The sequence below is a fragment of the Pelophylax lessonae genome (assembly GCF_965119305.1).
Source record: "Pelophylax lessonae genome assembly, chromosome: 2".
NCBI lineage: Eukaryota > Metazoa > Chordata > Amphibia > Anura > Ranidae > Pelophylax > Pelophylax lessonae.
Window position 1 is genome coordinate 215,482,024 of NC_138769.1, and position 23,323 is coordinate 215,505,346.

General features: G+C 41.4%; 1 protein-coding gene across 1 annotated transcript in view; it reads right to left on the minus strand.

Annotated features, from left to right (window-relative positions):
- Positions 1 to 1,075: 1,075 nt before the first annotated feature.
- SLC35A5 (solute carrier family 35 member A5) overlaps positions 1,076 to 23,323 on the minus strand; it is a 39,882-nt gene continuing 17,634 nt past the window's right edge. The window contains exons 3-6 of the mRNA XM_082245664.1: positions 19,264 to 19,392; positions 15,159 to 15,226; positions 4,240 to 4,987; positions 1,076 to 1,168 (exon numbers count right to left, since the gene is read on the minus strand). Coding sequence (XP_082101790.1) covers positions 1,106 to 1,168; positions 4,240 to 4,987; positions 15,159 to 15,226; positions 19,264 to 19,392 — 1,008 coding nt within the window. The 3' untranslated portion in view covers positions 1,076 to 1,105. The remainder of the gene's footprint in view (positions 1,169 to 4,239; positions 4,988 to 15,158; positions 15,227 to 19,263; positions 19,393 to 23,323) is intronic.

The following is a 23,323-nucleotide window of genomic DNA, read 5'->3' on the forward strand; positions in this document are numbered from 1 at the left end:
ACAAACATATTGGGGTTTGGGTGGAGTTGCTCTTTCCTATTTACCTTTCCAACCAAAAACAGCTTCATCTGGGTTAATCAAAAGTGAACATATAAAAAGCCTACCATGTCACAGAGCTATAACTGCCTTCACTAGCCTTTCAATTTAATTTGATTCTTCAGTTCAATCAAGTGACAATTTGTTTGATATAAAGAAAAACAGATTAAGAACAGTAGGAACACAAACAATATTAAAACCTGTAGGATGCAGCAAGACTTTTCACCATCATACTCAAGACAAAAAATTCACAACTGCAACTTGGTTTATATAAAATGAGCAAATGACCAACACGTACATGTTTTTATATATATATATATATATATATATATATATATATATATATATATATATATATATATATATATATATAAAAAAACACATTTCAGAACCAAAGACAACAGAGATATACTTCTTCGAAGGTCTAGGAAGCGACACTATGAACATGTGCCATCTAGGCATGTCATGGAGGCATTTCTAGTAAGACTCATAGCTAAAGTATCAAACATCATAACTTAATTGGCATAGTATTTATATTTCCTTTGCAGCCGTTTCAGGATAGGTATTGGAATGGAACCTTTAGCATACATATTTCTGAATGGTAAAATCAGCTCTTTTGGCTGCTAAGCTTCTCCTTTAAATTCAAGCCAAATTCTTTTAACTATCAATTTCAGTGAATTTGCTTGGGGCCTACCATCCAGACTATTTGGTACTGTCTCAGGTGCTTCATACAACTTGGTACCTTTCACTTTTTCCGAATACAGAAATAGCACAAACATAAAAAAGTTTTACCATTTCTGGCCTTTACTAAGCCAAACCATCAAAAAAATGAAGGTCCCTGGGGAGGAAGTTTTTTTGTAGTATTGGTAAACATTGACAGGCTATATAGGGTAGGGGTTCATTTAGGCCCATCCTAAACATTTTAGATTATAAGAACTTTCATAGAATAACTGTGCAGATAAATATAGCCCACTTTGTGCAAAATGTTTCATAAATAAGAAAAAATGTCCATTTTTTATTTATCACATTATATAAGAGCAAGCCTTGCTTGGGTTATCAGTCATTTTAATTAGAAGATTTCTTCATCGGTTTCATCACTTATTTTGGTTAGTTTTTCAAGTTCTTGGCCATCCTACAGAAAACAGAAAAAATCTAAATTATGAAAGATTATTGGAAATTGACAAAAGGTAAGAATCAAGCTAAACTTTTTTTTTTTTTTTCCATTTAGGATAGAGTAAGGGAGGGTTATAACGCCAGTCAGTTTATTTTTTGCCATCTGTATCCCATTAAGGAGATTCCCTATCACTTCTTGTCACATAGCTAAAACAGGAAGTGAGAGGAAATACCTACGAATTGAAGGGAATCCCTTGGGGACCCCCAGGTCACCAGAACTAGTGTCCCCATTAAAATATTTCCACTCTATTACTTTTCTGGGGACAACCCAAAATTTGGAATTTTCTTTTACTTTCACTTTAAATGATACTGGTAAACAGGACAAATTGAGAGGGTGCATCTCTGTAATGGGGACACCGAAAGCAATAAACCTGACAGGTTCTAATCCCTCTCGACACTATCCAAAACTCAAAAAAAAAAAAAAAAAATAAGAGCTTTGCCTTTAGTTATACTTTAATGTTCCAGTAAAAAGAAATGACTTGATTTATGTAAAACGACAAATGATTGATTGTTGAACTGGAAATCCATCCAAAAAAAATATATGTTACACTCTTGGATAGAGTGTGGGAAGTGGCATCTTTGTTGGATTTTTATTGCGCTTTTTGCTCTCCCCAGCAATATTTTGCCTCATTGACCCCCATATCTTGATCTGGGACCATCACCTGATCAAGGTAGAAACTGCAATACCACCTGACCTCAATTCCCCAGCATCCGTCTATTCTCTTTCTGGCCTGATCTGATAACATACCGCAAAGTTGCACTTTTACCTAATGTTACTCCTCAGCCAGTACACACTAGCACATATCAGATCCAAAAGATCTACCGTCCCCGATATCCAAAGCTGTGGCAATGCTTGAAACAGTCTAGGGGGGAGTACAACTGAGTTAAAAAAGGAGCTCATTTGGCTGTACTTCTCCTGTGGGTCACAGGAACGCAGTGCATTCTGCACTCCTATTACTCGTTTCTAGCAGACAGTGGGCTGAAGCCCACTGTCGGCTGACATCACAGAGCCAGTCCAGGCTGAGGAAAGATTGCGACAATATGGTTAGGTTCCGCCCACAACCCTGGACTGGTACCTGGCTCAGCCTCTCAGTGAGCCGCTGAGAGCCAGTCGCTCCTACCCCCTTTCACAGCCCAGTGCTTGGGGGTGGGGGGAAGAGCAGAGAGCCAGCTCTCTGCACACAAAGCTCTGAGAACCAAGCGATCAGTGGCATTTGACCTCTCTGTTCTCAGTCTTAGAGCTTGGCAGGGGGGGGGGGGGGAAGGGGTAAGTATGATTCTTGAGGGAAAAAAAAAAAAAACCTATACTTCTCTTTTGATGGTCAATGACAAAATGATCTGGCCATTCTAGCAGACTATATAGGCTTAATAACAGTATGAAATGCCAATCAGCAACTTTATTATGTTGTTCACCTTAAAGAGGAAGTAAACCCTCCTCAGGAAGTTGTACCTATAGGTAAGCCTATATTAAGGCTTACCTATAGGTACTGTAAATATCTCCTAAACATGCACCGTTTAGGAGATATTTACCTTTAATGCAGCCAGTGACGTCACTGGCGCATGCGCTCTGAAGGAACGGCAGATCGTGCCGTTCCTTCAGAGCCCCGTGCCGTGACCGTCGGCTCCCGCGCGCGTGCGCGGGACTGACGTCACCGCGGCTCCGGCCAATCAGATGGCCGGATGCCGCGATCCCGGAAGACGGGCGACTATACATGTCGCCCGTCATACAGGTAAGCGGACGGCACGGCGGGGGCTCGTTCTAAGGTAAGTATTTCATAATGAGCTACTATGCGATGCATACTAGCTCATTATGTGTTTCTCTTTCAGGATGTAAAGAAGAGAAAAATTTTTTTTCTCGGTTTACAACCTCTTTAAAGTGGTTCTTAAGGCAGAATTTTTTTTTATCTTAATGAATTCTATGCAATAAGATAAAAAAAACCTTCTGTGTACAGCAGCCCCCCCTAAAACCTACCTGAGCCCCATCTTGATTAAGAGAATAGAGAGTACAAGAATTGCCGCCCGCTGCTGTCAAAATAGGTGAGCCAATAAGGGGAGAGAGGGGGTGGGGCCGAGCCACGGCTCCGTGTCTGAATGGACACACAGAGCAGAGGCTCAGCCCAGGTTTCCCCATAGCAAGCTGCTTGCTGTGGGTGCACTGGGAAGGAGGGAGGGGCCAGGAGTGCTAGCAGGGGACCGGTGGAGGATAGGCTGCTCTGTGCAAAACCATTGCATAGAGCAGGTAAGTATAACATGTTTGTTATTTAAAAAAAAATAAATAAAAAATATCACATTAGGGTCACTGCAAATAACAAGGAGACATGTTGTGCCTGGAGAAAATTAGGTTTAACACATATGGAAAGGATTCTTTACAGTAACAGCTGTAAAAATAGGAAACAGCTAGATCTCGCAAAAACTCTGTACATTGCATAAAGAGGCTGGATCGGTTTCAAAATGCACAAAATACAGCTGGATATCATTATTTTTAGGAAATGGCCCTCAAGGAACCCTTGAAATCATTTATAGATTTTGGGAAACCCCGGCCAAAATCAATTTTGGCAGGTGTTGTCAGCAGGGAAAAATGCTCCCTACATGAAGGTGCATGCCGCTAGTGGTCAGATTGCCACCCATGCAGATAGCTAAAAAGATCATAGATGGCATGCAGCAGACCGTGCCATGTGGCACTGATCCAGTACCATCAAATAGGAGGTTCATCTACCACAACTCAAGGAACCCCTTGCAATCTCTAGAGGAACATGGCTGCCATAGAGAATCAAGAAGGTTTTGTTTTTTCTGTTGGAACAAATGGAATCTTTTTTTTTGGCTTCTTCTGGATTGCCCCTAAATGTTAGCGTTCTGAGAATGCATGTTTTTCCTTTTGCTTCAACTCGACGGACATGTGTCTTTTTTCTACCCAACTAGGTAAGTATGTTAAACTTGTATTTTAGGTTAGCTGGTCTCGAAGTTTACATTTTGTTGAAACTTAAAAAGAACAATGAAAAGAAGAATACCAAATCAATCAAAAGTACTTACGCCGCCAGATCGCTCCCAAACATCTCCATTCACTATTTTTAGCTTTTCACGTTGTGCAGGTCCTTTGGATTCTGAAATTCTGCTGGCATTATAAATATATATAGAGAGAAGAACCACAGGTGCTTCTAGAAAGAATTCCAGAGAGGGCTTAAAATTGAATACAAAAAACGACACAATCGTAATTATAACTGTTGTCACTTGTGCCGCGAGGACATGAAACATATTATCTCGGAATTTCAATATAAAAGCCACCGACAATCCTACAAATGCAGTTGCAAAAATGAGAGCAATTGAAAATCCATTATGGCCATAGAAAAATCCACAGGATTTTATTTTGCTAAAGTGCTCGCTGTGAAAAGACAACGTGAGGCCATTGAACAACACGCCAAACACGTAAAGTTTGCTGTTTTGAATGAAAATGCTCTCAGAAATCTGGTCCCCCTCTTTCAAAATTTTCTCATTGTAGATGTTTGCTAGAGCTGATATAACACATTGAATTATAATGAGAAAATGACCAAATCCTATGGGCATATTCTTCAGTGCAGACTGTAACACCGAAGTCCTGGACTCCTGGCTTGCCGCATCAGTCTTTGACACGTAAATGCAACTGTTGGATGGGGCTGAATGGAATATGTGGTGAACTCCATGAACAGATACATCTTTTTGGGTACCATCTTTGGCTGTCAGGCCCATAATAGATAGGAAGAGAATAAGCAGGGATGCCCACTGTACATATGAAAGCCGACGCCTACAAGGAGGACACAGGAAAGACACATAAGGCTCGAAAAAAAAAATGCATTTCATATTTTCAGAATAAAATCACTCATGATTTACAGAGAAATAACAGCTTAAAAGCAAATTCTACATCAGTATGCACCCACCTAACGCCATCATTTACACTGTTTGACAGACTGAAATGAGAATTTCTAAAGCACAGTACTTCTTTATTGAAAAGAGACACTAAACAACTTTGAAAATATAACTTATTATCTGTGCCCTTATATCCCCATGCATTAAGGGCACATTGTCTGCAGTCTCCTCCATGCAATGTAAAAATCATCATACTTCAGACTTGAAAAAAATGAAAAGTCCACTTTAACATCTTAATGTGTACTCTGAAAATGGTTAGTATTAAACTTAATTTTTGATGCCCTAAAAGTAGTAAACTTTTTTTTTTTTCTAGAAACTGAAAAACAACCACATTTCTCCTATGATGGCTTTCAAACATTTAATTAGTGACATTACCATCCATTCAAATGAAAAATCTTAGTGTAGAATGCAATGAGAGTTTGGCAACTTAAAGCAGATCTTCACTGCATCTGAGCATCACAAAGCAAAAACACTATTTAATTCATTTTTAATATTTAAAGCAAACTCCCCCATCCATCCAGGCCACAATGCTTTATTCTGTTGAGTAATTGCTTTGAAAAAAACACATCCTAGCATTTTTAGCAGTGGCCATCTCGAGTGAAGGCAAATAATTCATGCAGCATTTACTTCCTGGAATCCATCTGCCCTTGGCTCAATCATGCGTGTAGGAGAGTGTGCTTAGCTGAAAAAAACATTCCTCCTCTCCTCCCCCCTGAGATGAATGACATAATTTGCCTAGGCAAGAAACCAGGAAGTAACTGAAGGAATATTAACCTCCCTGGCGGTCTGATTATGTCAGAATTTTTGTGCTAAAAGCGGGTACATTGTTTTGCATGGAAATATGTTGTTTTATTTTTTAGGCCTGTAATTCTTAGGAATAACTCACTTAAATCTGTCCAATCAAGAGTCTAGTAGACATCTCGGGTATGATAAAGTTTGAAACATGAAATCATAAATTATAATAACCTCCCTAGCGGTATTCCCATGTGTGGCTCGGGGTTAATATAGAGCAGGGGTCAGGAACCTTTTTGGCTGAGAGAGCCACGAACACCACATATTTTCAAATGTAATTCCGTGAGAGCCATATACTATATTTCAGGGGTCGGGAACCTTTATTTAAGTAAGTAATACAGTGACGAATTGCAAAAAATGGCCTGGTCATTAAGGGGGTAAAACCTTCCATGGCTGAAGTGGTTAGAGGAGCTGAAATATTAAAGTGGACTTCCCCTGTTCACACCAGTGCGATTTGCAGGGCACGACAATGGAAAGGAGAAATAATCTTAGCGTAAACAGAAAGTGGATGTGTAACCCATATGTGTCAAAATGTCAATGTCTGGGGAAATGTTATTAAAAACATCCCTTGAGAAAGTCACGTGCGTAGTGACACAACGCATCGGGAGGAGCCGGGTGACGTCACTTCCGTGTTCGCGGCCGTAACCGGAAGTCAGGCAGTGTACTGCTTTCAGCGGTGTTTGCTCGTGTTTTATCTTTTTAAGTGTAAGTGTATTACTATTTCTTCAATAAATCTAACTGGAAGTTACTGCACCATGAGCGTCCTGTTTTATATCATCCCCATGAGGCTCGATTGGTGTACTTGATGTACGTCTTCACAGCGGAGGATCTATATTTGGCCAGATAGTGGAGGAGATCAGTGACTGCTTGCTTCAGGGATCCCACCATTCAACCATTCTAGAATAGCCTAAGAGCTTTTGGATTACACACATGTGCTTTTGGTGTGTATTGAGGTAAGCGGCCACTACACACCCATCTATATTTGAGCGATAAGAAGATTTGTATTGCATCTATTTAAATTGATTATCAAGTTTGATGTCATATTGGGAGACTTCTTTCCACACATAGGATTGGTGTTTCAGCACGATTCATTTCGGACATTTGAACTTTTTGCACGCCGTCATTCATTATTTCTCCACTTGCACCATATATGTATTTAAATAAAATCAGGGGGGGGTATCCTGCGCTTAATAATGAATAAGTAAATATAATAAAATGACATAAAACAAATGATATAAAACAAGATAGCAGCTAGAACACTGGATTCATAGTAATCCCATTCATATTGTGTGTCAAGTAGTGCAGCGCTATAAGCAACAAAATTAATTATACTTAAAAAATTATATAAATTGATATACAATTAATAATGGTGCAATAAAAAAATGAATCAATTGCACTAAGTCATAAGTCCATTCAGCATATGAAGATGGTGGAGAGTCCACTTAAGGGTGAAGATCCCAAGATGTGAAAAGCAATGGAAACAAACAGTCACCCGTGCGGATAGGCAAGATGGCAGCTTACCGCAATGAGTGGGCCTCCAAATTAATGGATGGGCCACTAAGAGCATAAGGTAATAACTCCTATGGACTGGGTTCTCTCCTCTGCATGAACGGACCAAGCTTCGCTAGACTGCATCAACCCCTCACTCGCTCATAGATCCAGAAATAACTCCGATATGTATGGCAGTAGTGTATGTCCTTGACAGATGAGGAAATGACCTGTATTTAAAATGGTAAGGGTGATGTTTTCAGACTTTTCATTAGACTCAAAAACCTCACACGGGACTCTACTATCCAAATTCCAGTCCTGGAATTTGGATAGTAGAGTCCCGTGTGAGGTTTTTGAGTCTAATGAAAAGTCTGAAAACATCACCCTTACCATCTTAAATACAGGTCATTTCCTCATCTGTCAAGGACATACACTACTGCCATACATATCGGAGTTATTTCTGGATCTATGAGCGAGTGAGGGGTTGATGCAGTCTAGCGAAGCTTGGTCCGTTCATGCAGAGGAGAGAACCCAGTCCATAGGAGTTATTACCTTATGCTCTTAGTGGCCCATCCATTAATTTGGAGGCCCACTCATTGCGGTAAGCTGCCATCTTGCCTATCCGCACGGGTGACTGTTTGTTTCCATTGCTTTTCACATCTTGGGATCTTCACCCTTAAGTGGACTCTCCACCATCTTCATATGCTGAATGGACTTATGACTTAGTGCAATTGATTCATTTTTTTATTGCACCATTATTAATTGTATATCAATTTATATAATTTTTTAAGTATAATTAATTTTGTTGCTTATAGCGCTGCACTACTTGACACACCATATATGTATTGATTTGGACACTGTCAGGATTATTGCAGCATTATTGGTTCACATTGTTTTATATAGAGCACGATTGATTTGAGATATTTTCAGCATTTATATTGTGTTCGAGATATATTTATTTGAATTAGCGCCGATTTTGTTCACTAGCACATACGGCTGCAGGCCCGCAGCACTTGTTCAGTGAGGGTATTGGGAGCCTCTGTAAACTGTGAATAAAAGATAAAAAAGAAGGTGCAGGCTAGCCTATGCCAACGCAGGGGGGGTGGAACCGGTGTCAATTTCAAAAATGTAAATAAACCAAATTACAGTACATGATACAATGTGGTGATCCTAACGGATTACACTGTATCATGCCATTTCACCACAGGATTTCACCTGGTGTGCTTTTCCAGTTCTTTGTGCCTGCAAAATTGAAACCAACCATGGCGTTCAAAAAGTGTTCTTTTTGCGCAAAAGTGCTTTTGGACTAACTGATTTTCCCTCATAATGAAATATCTCCACTTTGAAAATAATGAAAAATTTGATGAAACTACTAATCCTGCACTAAAACTAAAATAAAATTGGGAAGTATATCAAATGATTCTTCAGAATTTCCAACAAAGCTATGTGCCAGAAAGAGACATCAGAATCATCACTTTCCGTACCCGATGACCAATTTTCCCACTAATCGCTATCACTCAGTTCTTCAAGTAACTCAGTTTCGCTGTCGCTGTTTTCCAGTTAGTCTTTTTTGCGCAAAAGCGCTTTTAGACGGCTTTTTGGACGCCATGGTCGTTCTCAAGTTTCCAGGCACAAAGAACTGGAAAAGCACAGGCAGGGCTCTGGAAAAGCCACCAGGTGAAATCCTGTGGTGAAATGGCATGATACAGTGTAATCCGTTAGGATCACAACTTTGTATCATGTCATTTGGTGTATTTACATTTTTGAAATTGCCGCCGGTTCCACCCCCGTACGTCGCAACGCTCGCAGGGAAGGGAACCGGAAGACAGGTGCCGGCATCGGCCGAGCACACAGCGTAAGGATGGCTGGAAGACGGCGGGCGATCGCAGGGGATGTGGAGTTTTATTGTGGGGTAATCCCGCGTGTGGCTCAAGGTTATCGCTTTTGGCACTGTATATTAACCCCCGAGCCACACTCGGGAATACCACTAGGGAGGTTTAAAAAAAAAAAAAAGTTTAAAAACATGTAAATAGGATATACTTTCCTATTTACTAATGCTAGTAGGATGAGCATTAAATATAATCAATGTTGATTGGGACAGTGAAGTTCCCGTTTAAACTGGCATTGGGGTCAGCATACTGTGGTCTGTGGGTTAGTGTTTATGGTGAGTCACTGCAACTTTAAGTCACACAGATATGAACGGCACTCATTGGGGAACATGGGGTGCAACTTGTTAAGCGACTTTGGGATCCATTAAACGTCGCACAAGTGTGAATGGGGCCTAACAGGGGCACAGACCGCAATACAAACCGGACAGTTGTTATAATTTAATTGTAAACACAACTCAAGCAGATTCCACCAGTTTGTTGAATTTAACAAAGCCTCAACAGCACGGGTATACCTGCCACCCCCCATGGGTTGCAACACTTTACAGTCAGCCTTGTACATGTAAACAAGCTTGTTTAGGTATGGCAAGCTAGGATTACAGTGAAATGGTTTACAAACCCCATATAATAACCAAAGAATTTAAATGCCTAATTACCTAGGAAACAGACTAAAATACCTAGATTAAAAATGAAATGTAAAAAATCCAAGATGTGGAGGAGCTACATTCTGAAACAAATTCATTTAACAATATTTACAAATTCTTTAGAGTAGTTCTGATGGTAGCAGGTTTAAATTGTGGAGACATATGTGGAATTTCCAGTTGGTTGCTCCAAGAAAGACAAGATAAGAGAACATTTACAGGAAAAGGGAAATCTAACCTGTCCTAAACAGCAGCATGTGGAACACCCATTGTTCCTGGCACTCAACCAATAGAAACCTCTTCTCATGGAAAGTCATTGCTCTAGAGATCATCAAATCTAAGTTCATATTTAGGTGAAATGAAAAGCCAGCTTCACATTGCACTGAGAATGAGTCACAAAGGAAAACTGGTAATCATTCCAAATGATAAAATATTTTGTTAAAGCTAATCCTGTAGCGAAAGAAATATGTAAACTCGATTCTGCATACGGAACTTTTGTTAAATTCTTAGGTGTTAAAGCGGTAGTAAAGCCTGCTTTGGTGTTTTTACCTACAGGTAAGCCTATAATAAGGCTTACCTGAAGTTAAAATGAATATCTCCTAAATGTGCACCATTTTGGAAATTCTTACCCTGCATGCAGATGCTGACGTCACCAGTGTATGTGCTCTGAAGGTCCGGCTTACTGTGCCGGACTTTCAGAGCTTCTTGTTGGAACCAAGGGCATGCGCGCGGGAGTGACGTCATTGTGGCTCTGGCCACTCACATCGCTGGAGCTCGAGAACCCGAAGGGGAGAAGATGTCAGCCCTCTCAGCGGTGACTGCACGCCACTGGAAGGGCTTTGTTCTAAGATAATTATTTCACAATGTGCTTGTATGAGATGCATACTATGATACTAGTACATTATGCCATTGTCTTACAGGTGTTTTTCTTTTTTTAAATTCTTAATAAAAATAAAGTGCTTTCGTTTTAACCATAATAAATCAGGTAACTAGCATTTTTATATGGAGAGGACAGAAATTCATATCTCTCAGCATAGACATTCTTCAAAGTAAATCTGTCAATCCTGGCCATCTTGACCTCTAAGGATTTCACAATGCCTCCAGCTATAGGCTCTTGCGAAGAATATGAAAATACTTTAAAGCCCAGTGTAACGGACCGTTTCAGCAGACAAGGGGTTGAAATCCGTTTAGGCGATATGCCCCTTTCTGAGAGACAGGCACAGCTACTGCAGAACACCAAACTCCCGAACTGGATACAAAATAGCACTCCAACCTGGAACCTCACGAATAGCTGCTAGCAGACGAACAGGAAAAGCATACATCAGCTTACACTCCTAGCAATCAGTCTCCAACAGCATACAGTGAATCCCCCCCAAGAACGAGACAAAGCTCCGAGTTGAGGGTAAAACAGGAACAACAACAACATTTATTGGAAGAACACAGCACACTTTTATACAGAATTTGGAACATCCTTCCCCCAACAACCGCTTTCCCATTGGTCAATTGCACAGTACCTGCAGTTCCCAATAAGGTCCTCTCCAGCTATGCAAATGAGGGCTTGAAAACGAGTCAGCAGTGATTGGTCAGATAGCTTGACCAGAAGGACTGCCATGCAAATGAGGACTTGAAAATGAGTCAACAGGGATTGGTCAGATACAGAACAATGGTTCCCTAAGGAGCCCTCAATACACATTACTCTGAGTGTCAATACATCCCTTAGCAGACAACAGGTGAGGTCATTAGCACACCTGACAATAGGTGAATGGAGAGCCACCTCAGACAGTCCGTCTCCTCAGAACTTCCTATAATGACCATATTAGGAGTTGACTTACTGTTCAGAGACCTCATGGCAAATGGGAACAAAAATCTTCATATTACAAGGGAGACATTATTCCTGAATATGACTGTCCCATTTGTAGTAGTCCAAACCATATTTTCAGTGTTCACCACCCTCCTGTGTGTTATGGATGCAGGGTGATTTAAACATAAGAAAGCCACACAAGGCTGGACATAGTGCCTCCCAACCTCTTTAAAGGAATTTGGGGTCCACAAGCCCCATGCCCAAAGTGACTCCTGTCACACCCAGGATCTGACAACAGGTTTAATTTAGGAGCCATTTTAACCAACAGACATCTACATTAGTGAGGTTGATTTACTAAAACAGCAGAGTGCAAAATCTGGTGCAGCTCTGCATAGAAACCAATCAGCTTCCAGTTTTATTTTTTTGTCAAAGCCTAATTGAACACGCTGAAGTTAGAAGCTGGTTGACTACCATGCACAGCTGCACTGGCTTTTGTGCTTTTCAGTTTTAGTAAATAGAAGTGTCTGCTAGCCAAATATGAGGACATGACAGGATGCACAAAATGGACTGCTATCATGACCAAACCATGATAAAGTACATTTAGCATTCAAAAAGAGAGCATTAATATACAATTTATAATACCAAAATCCAAACATCTTTAGCTGAATAACTGGTCCACCAATACACAGAAATACATCTGTAGATCAGGGGTGCCAAATCAATTTAATAGCAGGCCACATTAGCATAATGGTTGCCCTCAAAAGGGGCAAGACTATATACATTTATCCAGGGCTTTTTTTTTTTTCTCAGAGAATAGGTGCAGAACTTCAACCATGTTCCCCTGCCAAATGCATCAAACAGTGGGTGTGGCCAAATTGCACGAACAATGGGAGGGTCTTAAAGGTGCAATAAATAACACGATTGTGTTATGTGCATAGTTCAGGGATGTGCTATGTACTGAGTGCAGAGTTCAGGGGTGCACTACGCACATGGTGCCGAGTTCAGAGGTGCGCTACATACTGAGTGCAGGGTACAGGGGTGTGCTATGTAATAAATTAATTCCTATAAGTCATGTGAAAGCCCCACTGTAAAAACAGCAGCACTGTGGCTGTTTATACAATCCCTACACGTGTAATCTATCTACTGTATAACTAGGGGAAGAGTGACATACAGAATTCATTTATTTCAAGGGTTTTTATTGTTAAAGACAAACTTTACTTAAAAAATAAAAAAAAATAATAAAATTAGCACAGTGGGCATTACTTCCTACCAGTGTGATGTGTCCCTTGTGCTGCGGTATCCTGGTTTAACTGACATTTCCCCCCCTACCCTCAACTCTGTAATATTCTGGTGCGACAGGGTTTAATGGAGCTGAGGGAGCCGTGACAGGCACTCATCAAGAGTATTCAACTATGCCAACCCTTTTTGCCCATCTCCTCCATTAAGGGAAGCCATACTATAGCTTCCATGAATGAAAAATTATCTATCCCCACACAGACAAAAGCAGCCCACAGATGACTCGATTTTCTTTATCACCACGGATTTGGTCGGTTTAAGGCAAGCCATAGAGGAGTCCATTTTTTTTTTTCATTCAACCAGCGGGGTTGAACAGGGAAGTTGAACGAACGTTTATCAGTAGATTGATGTCTGTTCAACCACAGAAGCCATACATGGATCGAAATTTGACCAGTCCTTGCTGAACCAGCCGAGTTTCGGTCCATGTTAGGCCAGCTTAAAGTGGTTCTTAAAGGCTTAGGCTGGGTTCACACTTATGCAATGCCAGAGATTGCATGTCATTTTCACCGCATTGCTGTGCACATCAGATGCGATGTCTGAGCGATGTGAATTCAACTATACAGTTTGTATGGCTGAAATCGCATTGTAATCCCGCCAAAATGGTGCAGGACCCTTTTGTTGGTCTGCACTGGAATCAGATTGCATGGGTATTCCCTCCGATTTCACAGTTCACACTGTGTTCTGCAAACTGATTTGGGGGTGTCAATAACTTTACATTGACACCTGCAAGTGGTTCGCAGAGAGCAGTGTAAACTGCCTGCAATTCAGATGCGATGCGGGAGCCCGCACAGGAATCGCTGTGGTTCCAGCATTGCATAAGTGTGAACCCAGCCTTAAGTTTTTAACCTTAATGCATTCTCTGAGAAGGGGACCCCAGAAGAGGAGGTTCTGGGCGGCTCTATGCAAATCCACTGCATAGAGCAGGTAAGACTTATAGGCTTATTATTTATTTTTTTATTATATAAAAATCACTTCAAGGCCCCTTTCACACAGACGGACTGATCGGGTCTGCCTGTCAGTTTTTCAGACGAACCCAATCGGACCATCCATTGTTCTCTATGGAGTGGCAGATGTCAACAGAAATGTGTCTGTTGACACCCGCCGACATCCAATTTGATCCTGTTCACTAAAAACAGTGAAATGGGGATCCATCTGTCTGGCGGATTGGATCAGATGACAGGCAGTCCACGTTTCTATACAACAGCCCATAGAGGACAGCAGGCTGTGTCCCTGTCCGCTCTGCATCAGCTGAGTGGACACAGACCTGTCATCTGCCTGCTCAGTGGGGATCAGCAGAGAGATCCCCCGCTAAGCAGGAGGATCTGCTGGCGAACTCCGCCAGTGTGAAAGGAGCTTAAGGCTAGGTACACACATTCGTTTTTTTTTTTTTTTCAATCCAGTGGGCTGAACAAAAAAAAAAAAAAAAAAAGAGAGAGGTCGCAGTACCAACTAAGCAATGTTTGTGTGGCGATCTTCCCCGCTGTGCTTTTGTGTTCTGACAGGGGGACTGCCCCCCAACGCCACAACACACTAATCAGCTGCTGGTCAGTTGCTGGTTTCCTGTACACACTGCCTGAATGCCATTGGTTCCTGCTGAACTAGCTGATATTCGGATCATGTGTGCCCAGCTAAAGCCATCCCTCATTAACATACAATGCAGGAAGCCAGCTTCAAATTATTTAATCCTTTGTTAGGACAGACAGTTTTAAATCTAGTTTACAACTGAGAACGAAGATTTGCCAGCACACAGTTGAGGCAGGGTTATTATGATAAACAATATGCATGAATGTTAGAGTTAGGAACCTAAAGCCAGCCATAGATGGTGCAATTTTTTTTTCTGCAAGCACAGGTTGAAAAATCGCTAAAGGGTTGATCAAAAAGTAGGTGTTAAATGGTCCCCTCCAGCAGAAACGGTCTATGCTAAGCAGGAGACGGCAGCTAAGGACTGACGATTTCTCTCCAGCAGTCCGACATACCCTGCTTTGTCAGCACCACAATACTGCTATCAAACACTTGCTTTCCACAGCAATTTAAGCAAGTTACAGCCTTTTCCTCTCAATCACAGATGGGGAAAAAAAAACACACTGATTCATCTATAAAATCCCTTTAGTGGTTCATTATAATATTCAATAAATCTTCACTTACTTAAGAATGATCCTGAAGAAAAATGCAGTTGTAATAATGACAAAATTGGATAACAATACAGCCATGGCCTAAGAGCAAAATCAAAACAGAAAAGAAGAATTAATAGAACAGAAGAATGAATACAAGTACAATCATTGTAAACCATCTGCACAAACACTAGCGACCAAATGGGTGGAATGAATACCAGTAATTATAGAAAAACTGCTTGGAGGATGTTTTCGCTTTTTTGCTATTCATTTCAACATTTAGATAATAAGATTATTCCTCAATCTGTCTGTATCTACTAATGCTGTTTAAGTTTGTGAAATAATGCTGCATGATATTCACAATGCAACGCAGAGCGGCAGGAGCTAATCACTGCTCTGGCCGCTCTGCATTGCCGGCTGTGCAAGGGGGCAGTGTGGTGCACGAGTCTTTTTTTTTTTTTTACATACAAACTTTATTTGAACTGTACAAAACATGTACGTCATTCAATGCAGCGCGACACTGCAATGTGAATCGCCCAGGTGCACTGCAATAAAAGGTCTGCATTTTAACACAGTGCTAGGCTGTGTTCCAGTGTGTATGGGAAACATAGCAAACACATGTTTGCTGGGTTCCCCGCTGACAGCTGAATGTAACAAAGAATTCCCGGCATTAAAAAAAAAAAAAAAATCAGGGAAAAAAAATGCTGTGTACCAGGCCCAGTATGGATTTTGAGGGGAACCCCCATGGGGGGGGGGGGACGAGCAAACTATACCAGGCCACATGCCCTCAACATGGGGGGTCCGCTGACAGCTGATGACTCAGTTGTTAAAGACGCTGCAGCCGCCTGCTCCTAAACAACCATGACAGTTACTGGTTGTTAAGGATGACTGCGGCCGCCCGCTTTATAACAGCACGGTATTTACTACTGTTGATAAATAAGCCAGCTACCGCCAGGCATTATATTACCGCATGTTTTCACTACTAAAATACTGCATGACTTCATAAAATATCTCATGCAGTATTTTAGTAGCGTTTTTTTTTTTTAGTGAATGCCAAAAAACCTTTTGAAAAACGCTATGAGATATTTTACCAAAAATAGAGAAAAATCTGCTTTGTGAATGGTGCCCGATATTTCTGTTATTATGGTAGAAAACAAACATATCCTTATTCTCCTAAAATAATCCATACACATTTTACTACTTAATGGCCCCGTTTTTCATGCAAAAAGTTTTACTGAGGTTTTTCTGCTCCTTTGCAATGTCCTCTGTGAATTTCCAAACCTTCCATTTTTCCCCTTCCTTCCATTTGTATGGAACAAGCAGAACGCATTAGCTGCGGTCACGTGCACTGCTCTATGCATGCTACATAAAGCGGGACCATGGAGAAGAAACAAAGCCACCCTCTAATAGGAAGTCAGTCAATGTACACAGGTTGAATAGGCCTTTTAACTATGAAGAAACATCCACCAACATTGAACGGCAAATTAACTGAGCAATAATCTTTAGCTACTTAAAGTAGAAGTACAGCCAAAGCTTGTTTGTCTGTACTTCTCCTGTGGATCACAGGAGTGCAGTTCGTTCTGCACTCCTGTGACCAGTCTTCAGCAGACAGCGGGCATAGCCACTAAGAGCCTCCCGCTCCTGCCCACTCCATAGCCTGGTGCTCCAGTGAGCCAGTCACCAGCTCTCTACTCAGGGAGTCCTGAGAACCAAGTGATTGGCGGTGTGTGAGCTGGCGAGGGACAGATGCAGAATAGGACCAATGTTGCATCTACCTAGCTAAGTAGGATTCTGAAAAAACAAAAAACAAAACCCATACTTCTCTTTTAACCACTTCTGCACTGCTCACTAGAGCTGTACTGCGGAAAAGTGGCTCGATAACGTCTGGCGATGTAGTACTACGTCACCAGACATTCCCCTCTCTCTGTGGCGCGCGCGCGCCGCCGGAGGTTCGCTCCCGCTGTATTCAGTCACAGCGGGAGTCGGGCCAGGGGAGGAGCGGCAGAGATCGCCGCTGCTCTTCCCCAATCATCGGGGAATCGAGTGTGGAGATCCGCCTGCTTGTGTAAACACAAGCGGGCGGATCTCCTAAGTGACAGGCAGGGTCAGATTGCAGGGTTCAGCATAGCTGAACCTGCGATCTGTCCTTGTGTCACATAGTCCCCTCCCCCCACACACGTCAGTAAGCACCAGGCATACATTAACCCCTTGATCACCAATAAAAATGAACCCCTTCCCTGCCAGTGTCATTTTTACAGTAACAGTGCATATTTATAGCACTGATTACTGTAGTAATGTCACTGGTAACCCCAAAAGTGTCAAAAATGTCAGTCAGGGGTCCGATCTGTCCGCCGCAATGTCGCAGTCCCGTAAAAAAAAAAAAAAAAAAAAAAAAAAAAAAATCGCAGATCGCCGCCATTACTCGTTAAAAAAAAAAAAAAAAAACACTGAAAATGACATAAATTTTTCCCTTAGTTAGTAAATGCAATAACTTTTGCGCAAACCAATCAAAATACGCTTATTTCAATTTTTTTTACCAAACATAGGTAGCAGAAAACAAATTAGCCAAAAACGTAAAAAAAATTTTGATTTTTACATTTTTTTGGGGGGGGGGGGGAATTTCATATAAAAATATGTGAAAAATATTGTTATTTTTTCAAAATTTACGCTCTTTTTGTTTATAGCGCAAAAAGTAAAAATCGCACAGGTGATCAAATACCACCAAAAGAAATCTCTGTTTGTGGGAAAAGAAGGACGTAAATTTCGTTTGGGTACGGCGTTGCACGACCGCGCAATTGTCAGTTAAAATCGCACAGTGCCGAATCGGTGGTAAAGTGGTTAATCAATATGCACCTAAGAGCTCCTAAACTGCTAGAGTGAACCCCACACAGGGTGTTTTCTTATAATAAAAGCAGAAAACACTGGGGAGGGATAAAATTTATCATCAATAATCGCTTAGATGCTCTGCGTAAGTGCATTGTCCTAAAATATCTGCCACGCAATGTAAAAAAAGTCAGAACTTTTGAAAAAATTTACTAAAAAAAGTGTAATAAAAGTGTTTCTAAGCGGATTTTTTTTTAAATGTTTATTTTTTTTTTAAACATGGAAGTAAAACCCCTGCAAGGATTTTACTGCCATCTATATCCACACAGGGGAAATGTACCCACTTTAACTGACCTGGTGACCATTGTCATCTGAACAAGAAGTAAACCTTTTGTGGCAACAACTGTCAAAGAAGGGATTTTCTCAAATTTTCCATTCCAGAGACACAACAGGACACTAATAAGATGGGTAAGGAAAAAAAAATCTGACAAAGATTTTTACCATTCTCTATTGTATCTGAACATATACTTTAGTAAACTTTAGTAAACCGTGGCTGGCAAAAAAAAAAAAAAAAAAAAACCGTCAAGGGTAAGGGCATAATGTACTAGTATTCATTGCACACTAACATTATGAAATACCTACCTTAGAACAAAGCCCTCCAGCGGCGCTCTATCGCTGACAGCGCTTTCATCTTCCCCTGGTCTTCCATACAGGTTCGTGAGCTCCTGCTGTATGAGTGGCCAGGGCTGCAATGACGTCACTTCCTCGGCTGTGGCACTGAGCTTAAAAAGTCCCACGCGGTATGCCGTACCTTCAGATCCCATGCGCTGGTGATCTCAACGGCTGCATGCAGTGTGAATATCTCCTAAACACCGCAAGTTCAGGCGATAATCACTGTAGCTACAGGTAAGCCTTATTATAGGCTTACCTGTAGCTACAACTTAAAAACTTTACTAGCACTTTAAAGTCTTAGTATTTATGTATAGTTCTCTTTATGTGTACACAAGACTTGAGGTTTTGCTATGGACATACAATTAAGAGACATTAAAAAGGATCTGGAGCACAGCATCTGACTTTTTGAATTTTAACATATCACACATCCACTTATGTTGTCAGTTGCTTTTCACCTGCATCGGATTTGTTGCATTTCTGTATACATAGCATGTGTTATTCCGTTACACTAAACTGCTTTCATTTTCTCTATACTAGTCATTGGAATTGTACTGTACGTATGTGCTCTTGAGCCCTAAAATATGAAACTCTGTTAAAGAAAAAAAAATGCCATAGCCATATATGAATCTACTAAAAGTACTTACTGGCTGTAAGTCGGCCAAAACATAGAAAAAGATCAGATTATCCAGAAAGTAAAGAAATGCTGGTACAGCCCATTTCATGTAGCGAAAGAACTCCTTTAAAGTAAAACACGTACAGCATCTAAGTGGGCGCTTCTCTAAGAGGGGGAAAAGAAAAAGCATTTTAATGAAAGAGTACAATCCAACTGAAGTTCATAAAAGCACAGAACAAAAACATATTTTCTTTGTGTATGAAAGGAAAGGTGAAGACAAAATATTCCTTTGCTCCGCACCCGGCTAGAGAATAGTTATTTTTAGTGTGCCTTGAAAACTTAACCTTAAAAGGTTTATGTATGCCCCAACAATGACATTTTATTTGCTCTTTTTTTTGGTCTGTAAAAGAGAGAATGTATCGTTATGTTCTCTCTATTCAATAGGTGCACAAAAATACCTGCCAGAAATCCAATGAGCTCATTACTTCCTGGGTGCTCTACCGCTCCACTGAAGCTTAGCCTAGCTCAGTTTTCCTTTGTGGACAACAGAACACTCCCCTTATGTTATAAAGATGGGGAGAGAGAGACATGTTCTGAAGTTGGAATAGGACCACGCAGCCCAGGGCGACAAAGCTGCTCTTTTTTTGAATGTACAGGGATTGAGTGTTGTCCTTCTAAGACAGGAAGTGTGTTACCTTTTATTCAAAACTTCAATAAAGTCTCGTACACACGATCAGATTATCGAGCGATATGTCGTCTGTTTTTTGTTGCATGCTTGTTTCATGTGGAAAGTGAAGAGGTTACTTTCATACGAAAATTCTATTACGACAGAATTCAACTTCAGAAGTGATGTCATGTGTTGAATTGTTTTGTATGTGTTCTTTCGTTTCTGAGCATGCCTATTCTTGCTCTTACGATTTTTTCAGAAGAAAACTGTACCAATCAAAACGAAAAACTTACCGTTAGTATACTGGTAACGGCCTTTCTCTTAATCCTTCCAGGACGGCCTACATATGAGAGATTGTGGCTCCGCCTCACAGGAAACACAACTAATTTGCAGCTGTTAAAAAGGTCCCACCCATCCTTGAGCTTCAGTAATAGAAAAGTAGCTTTCCAGCCGAACTTTCAAGGAATATAGTTATTCAATAACATACAGCTACACATATATACATATACATATATATATATACATATTTTTTAGAACTCACCACCATCTTGGGCGGGAAGTAGGCCGGCCGTCCTGGAAGGATTAAGAGAAAGGCCGTTACCAGTATACTAACGGTAAGTTTTCTCCTTTCATCCTTCCAGGACGGCCTACATATGAGAGGATAATAAAGGAATCCATACTGGCCTACGTTAGGGCGGGACCACTGCCTGTAAAACCTTTCTGCCAAAGGCAAGGTCTTGTTGCGACAGTACTTCCACACAATAGTGTTTTAGGAATGTATCTTTGCTGGACCAGATGGGTACATGGCGGACTGCTCCCAGGATGCTCCGGCTTTTTCGGCCCAGGAAGTTGCCGTGCCCTTTGTGGAATGTGCCTTTAGCTTTGCGGGTGTGGGTTTACCTGACACCTTATATGACATGCTAATGGCTTGCTTAATCCACCTCGAGATCGAGGGTTTGATGCTTGCAATCCCTTTCTTGGTCCAGAATGTAGAACCAACAGGTGGCTAGACCTTCTAAACCCCTTGGTTCTTTCCAGATCTTGTGAGAAGACACTTCTTACATCCAGACAATGGAATTTCCGTTCTTTTGCACAGCTAGGTTTTTCACACAAAAAGATGACAAGACCATCTCTTGATTTCTGTGAACAGAAGAAACTACCTTGGGTAGGTACAGTGGGTCTGGTCTAAGAATCACTCCGTCTTAGAGAATTAGCATAAAGAGTTCCTTTATGGACGATTTTTTGTAAATCTCCCACTCTTCTGGCTGTGGTAATTGCCGACAGCAAGTTAGCTTATTTGCCAAGATATTTAGAGTAACCTTCTCTGCAGGTACCGAGGGTTCACTAGCTAATGTCTCTAGTACTTGCGTTAAGTTCCGAGCTGAAACATTAGGTCTATTGATCGGGGTCGTTCATCCATGAACTAACCAATCTTTTTAATTAGAAAAGGCTCTTTGTCCAGATTTTTATCTAAGAACACAGAAGTACCGTTACCTGTACTCTAAGGGTGTTAACTGGCACCCCCTTATCTACCCCATCCTGTAAAATTTCCAGGATAACGGGGATTGAGGCAGAGGAATTTTTTCTTCTGACTCTGCCAAGTACAGAATGTTTTCCAGATTTTGGAATACATTTTCCTATATACTGGCTTTCTACTTGGAAGGAGGGTATCAATGACTCTGAACAACCTTTTCCCTTCAGGATTTGGCGCTCACTACCCAGGCTGTTAACTGAAAAACCTGTGGCCTGGGGTGAAATAAGAGGCCTTTGTATTAACAGATCTGGAACCTCTGTTAGTTTCCAGGGAGCTGTCACTGATGGGGATATCAGTCGCGAACCACGTTCTCTTTGGCCCCCAAGGGGCAATCACTATGAGACGCAGTTGCAGCCATCCACTGAGTCTCTGTATGATTCTTGGAATCAGATTTTGAGGAGGAAAGGCATATGCTCGCCTAGAGTGCCATGGCTGTGCTAGGGTATCCCAGCCTACCGTATCGTTTTGTTATGTCCAGGCGAGGACCTGGTTTACTTTTTTGCTCTGTCAAGTGGCAAACCTATCCACTTCCGGTTGACCAAACCTTTGGACTAGAAGTTGAAATATTTTGGGATTCAGTTCCCATTCTGTCCGTTTGATGGAATGACGACTGAGGAACTCCTCTTCCCAGTTGTCCTTCCCTTTTATAAAAGTGACTTGTCACAAGGTGCCAATGTGAAGTTTAAACATCACATTTTCAGGAAGTCTCCCATGGCTTCACTGGCCTTCAGAGTACTTAACCTGCGAGTTGTGGTACCTTCACGGGTAAGAGCCGACACAGGGATACGAACCTATGCCTTTTAGGAAGTCTCCCATGGCTGTCAGAGTACTTAACCTGCAAGCTATGGCTGCATTACACCCATAGAGAAATTATTCTCTTTTCTGCGCAGCTCAGTGTCTCCTGAGCTAATTTTTAATAGGGTCCTTGAGCTGGCACCCACTGATGATTCAGGTAAGCTACTGTTGTAGCATAGTTTGAATAGATTTGGACTTTTTTCCCAAAATGTCCTTTCCGAAAGTTTTTATGGCCTTTTCCACCACTTTTAGCTCTCTGTAGTTGGGTGAGGCCTGATATCCCAGGTACTCTGGGTATGGGCCTTATTGTGACCAGTACTCAAAGATCTCAATTCCTAAATACTTTGTACGTGGGAAGTTGTTTAGGGGAGATTCTTCCACTTTAGGTGGGGATGGTTAACTTGCAGCTACAGCTGATCAAGATAATGAATCAGAGGACCTGTGCAAGATATGACCACACCCCAGTCGGTCTAACCTCCAGGTCAGCTCCCCCCTTTTTTGGAACTTGCGTCCATGGTGACTTTTTAAGGGTTGTTCTTGACCCCCAAGTCGGCCTTCCCCTAGGTTAATGATGATATTATTTGAGGGGAGAGCGTGATTTATTTTGTCTAGGGACTTCTGTCTCTTGTTCCAAGAGAGCCGGTGGAAATATTGAAGGTCTCGTGAGTGTAGTTGGGCCACTCTACAACTGGGATACAAGCTGTAATCAGACCAAACATCCTCATGCTCTGTCCCCTGAAAACACAGAGGATGAAAACAGACATTTTCCACCGCCGAGACCACTTTTTCTTTTCCTCCGGGAAAAACAGTTTCTTTGAAATCTATCTTATACCCCAGGCAGACTTGAACCTGAGCCGGTTCTATTGAGGATTTCTCCTCATTTATCAGCCACCCTGCCGGCTGTAGGACTGACATCACTTTTTGTGTGTCCGCCTGTTTTGCTGCTTTTGAAAGGGTCAACTTATAGCCCAAATAAGGGATCCATATTGGGCCCTGCAGCTGACGCTGTCCTATTTGCAGTCTCCACTGCGAATCTTAGGAATGCTTAGAGTTCCAGATGAATTGGAACCTGCCTGTAAGCGTCTCTTCAATCCA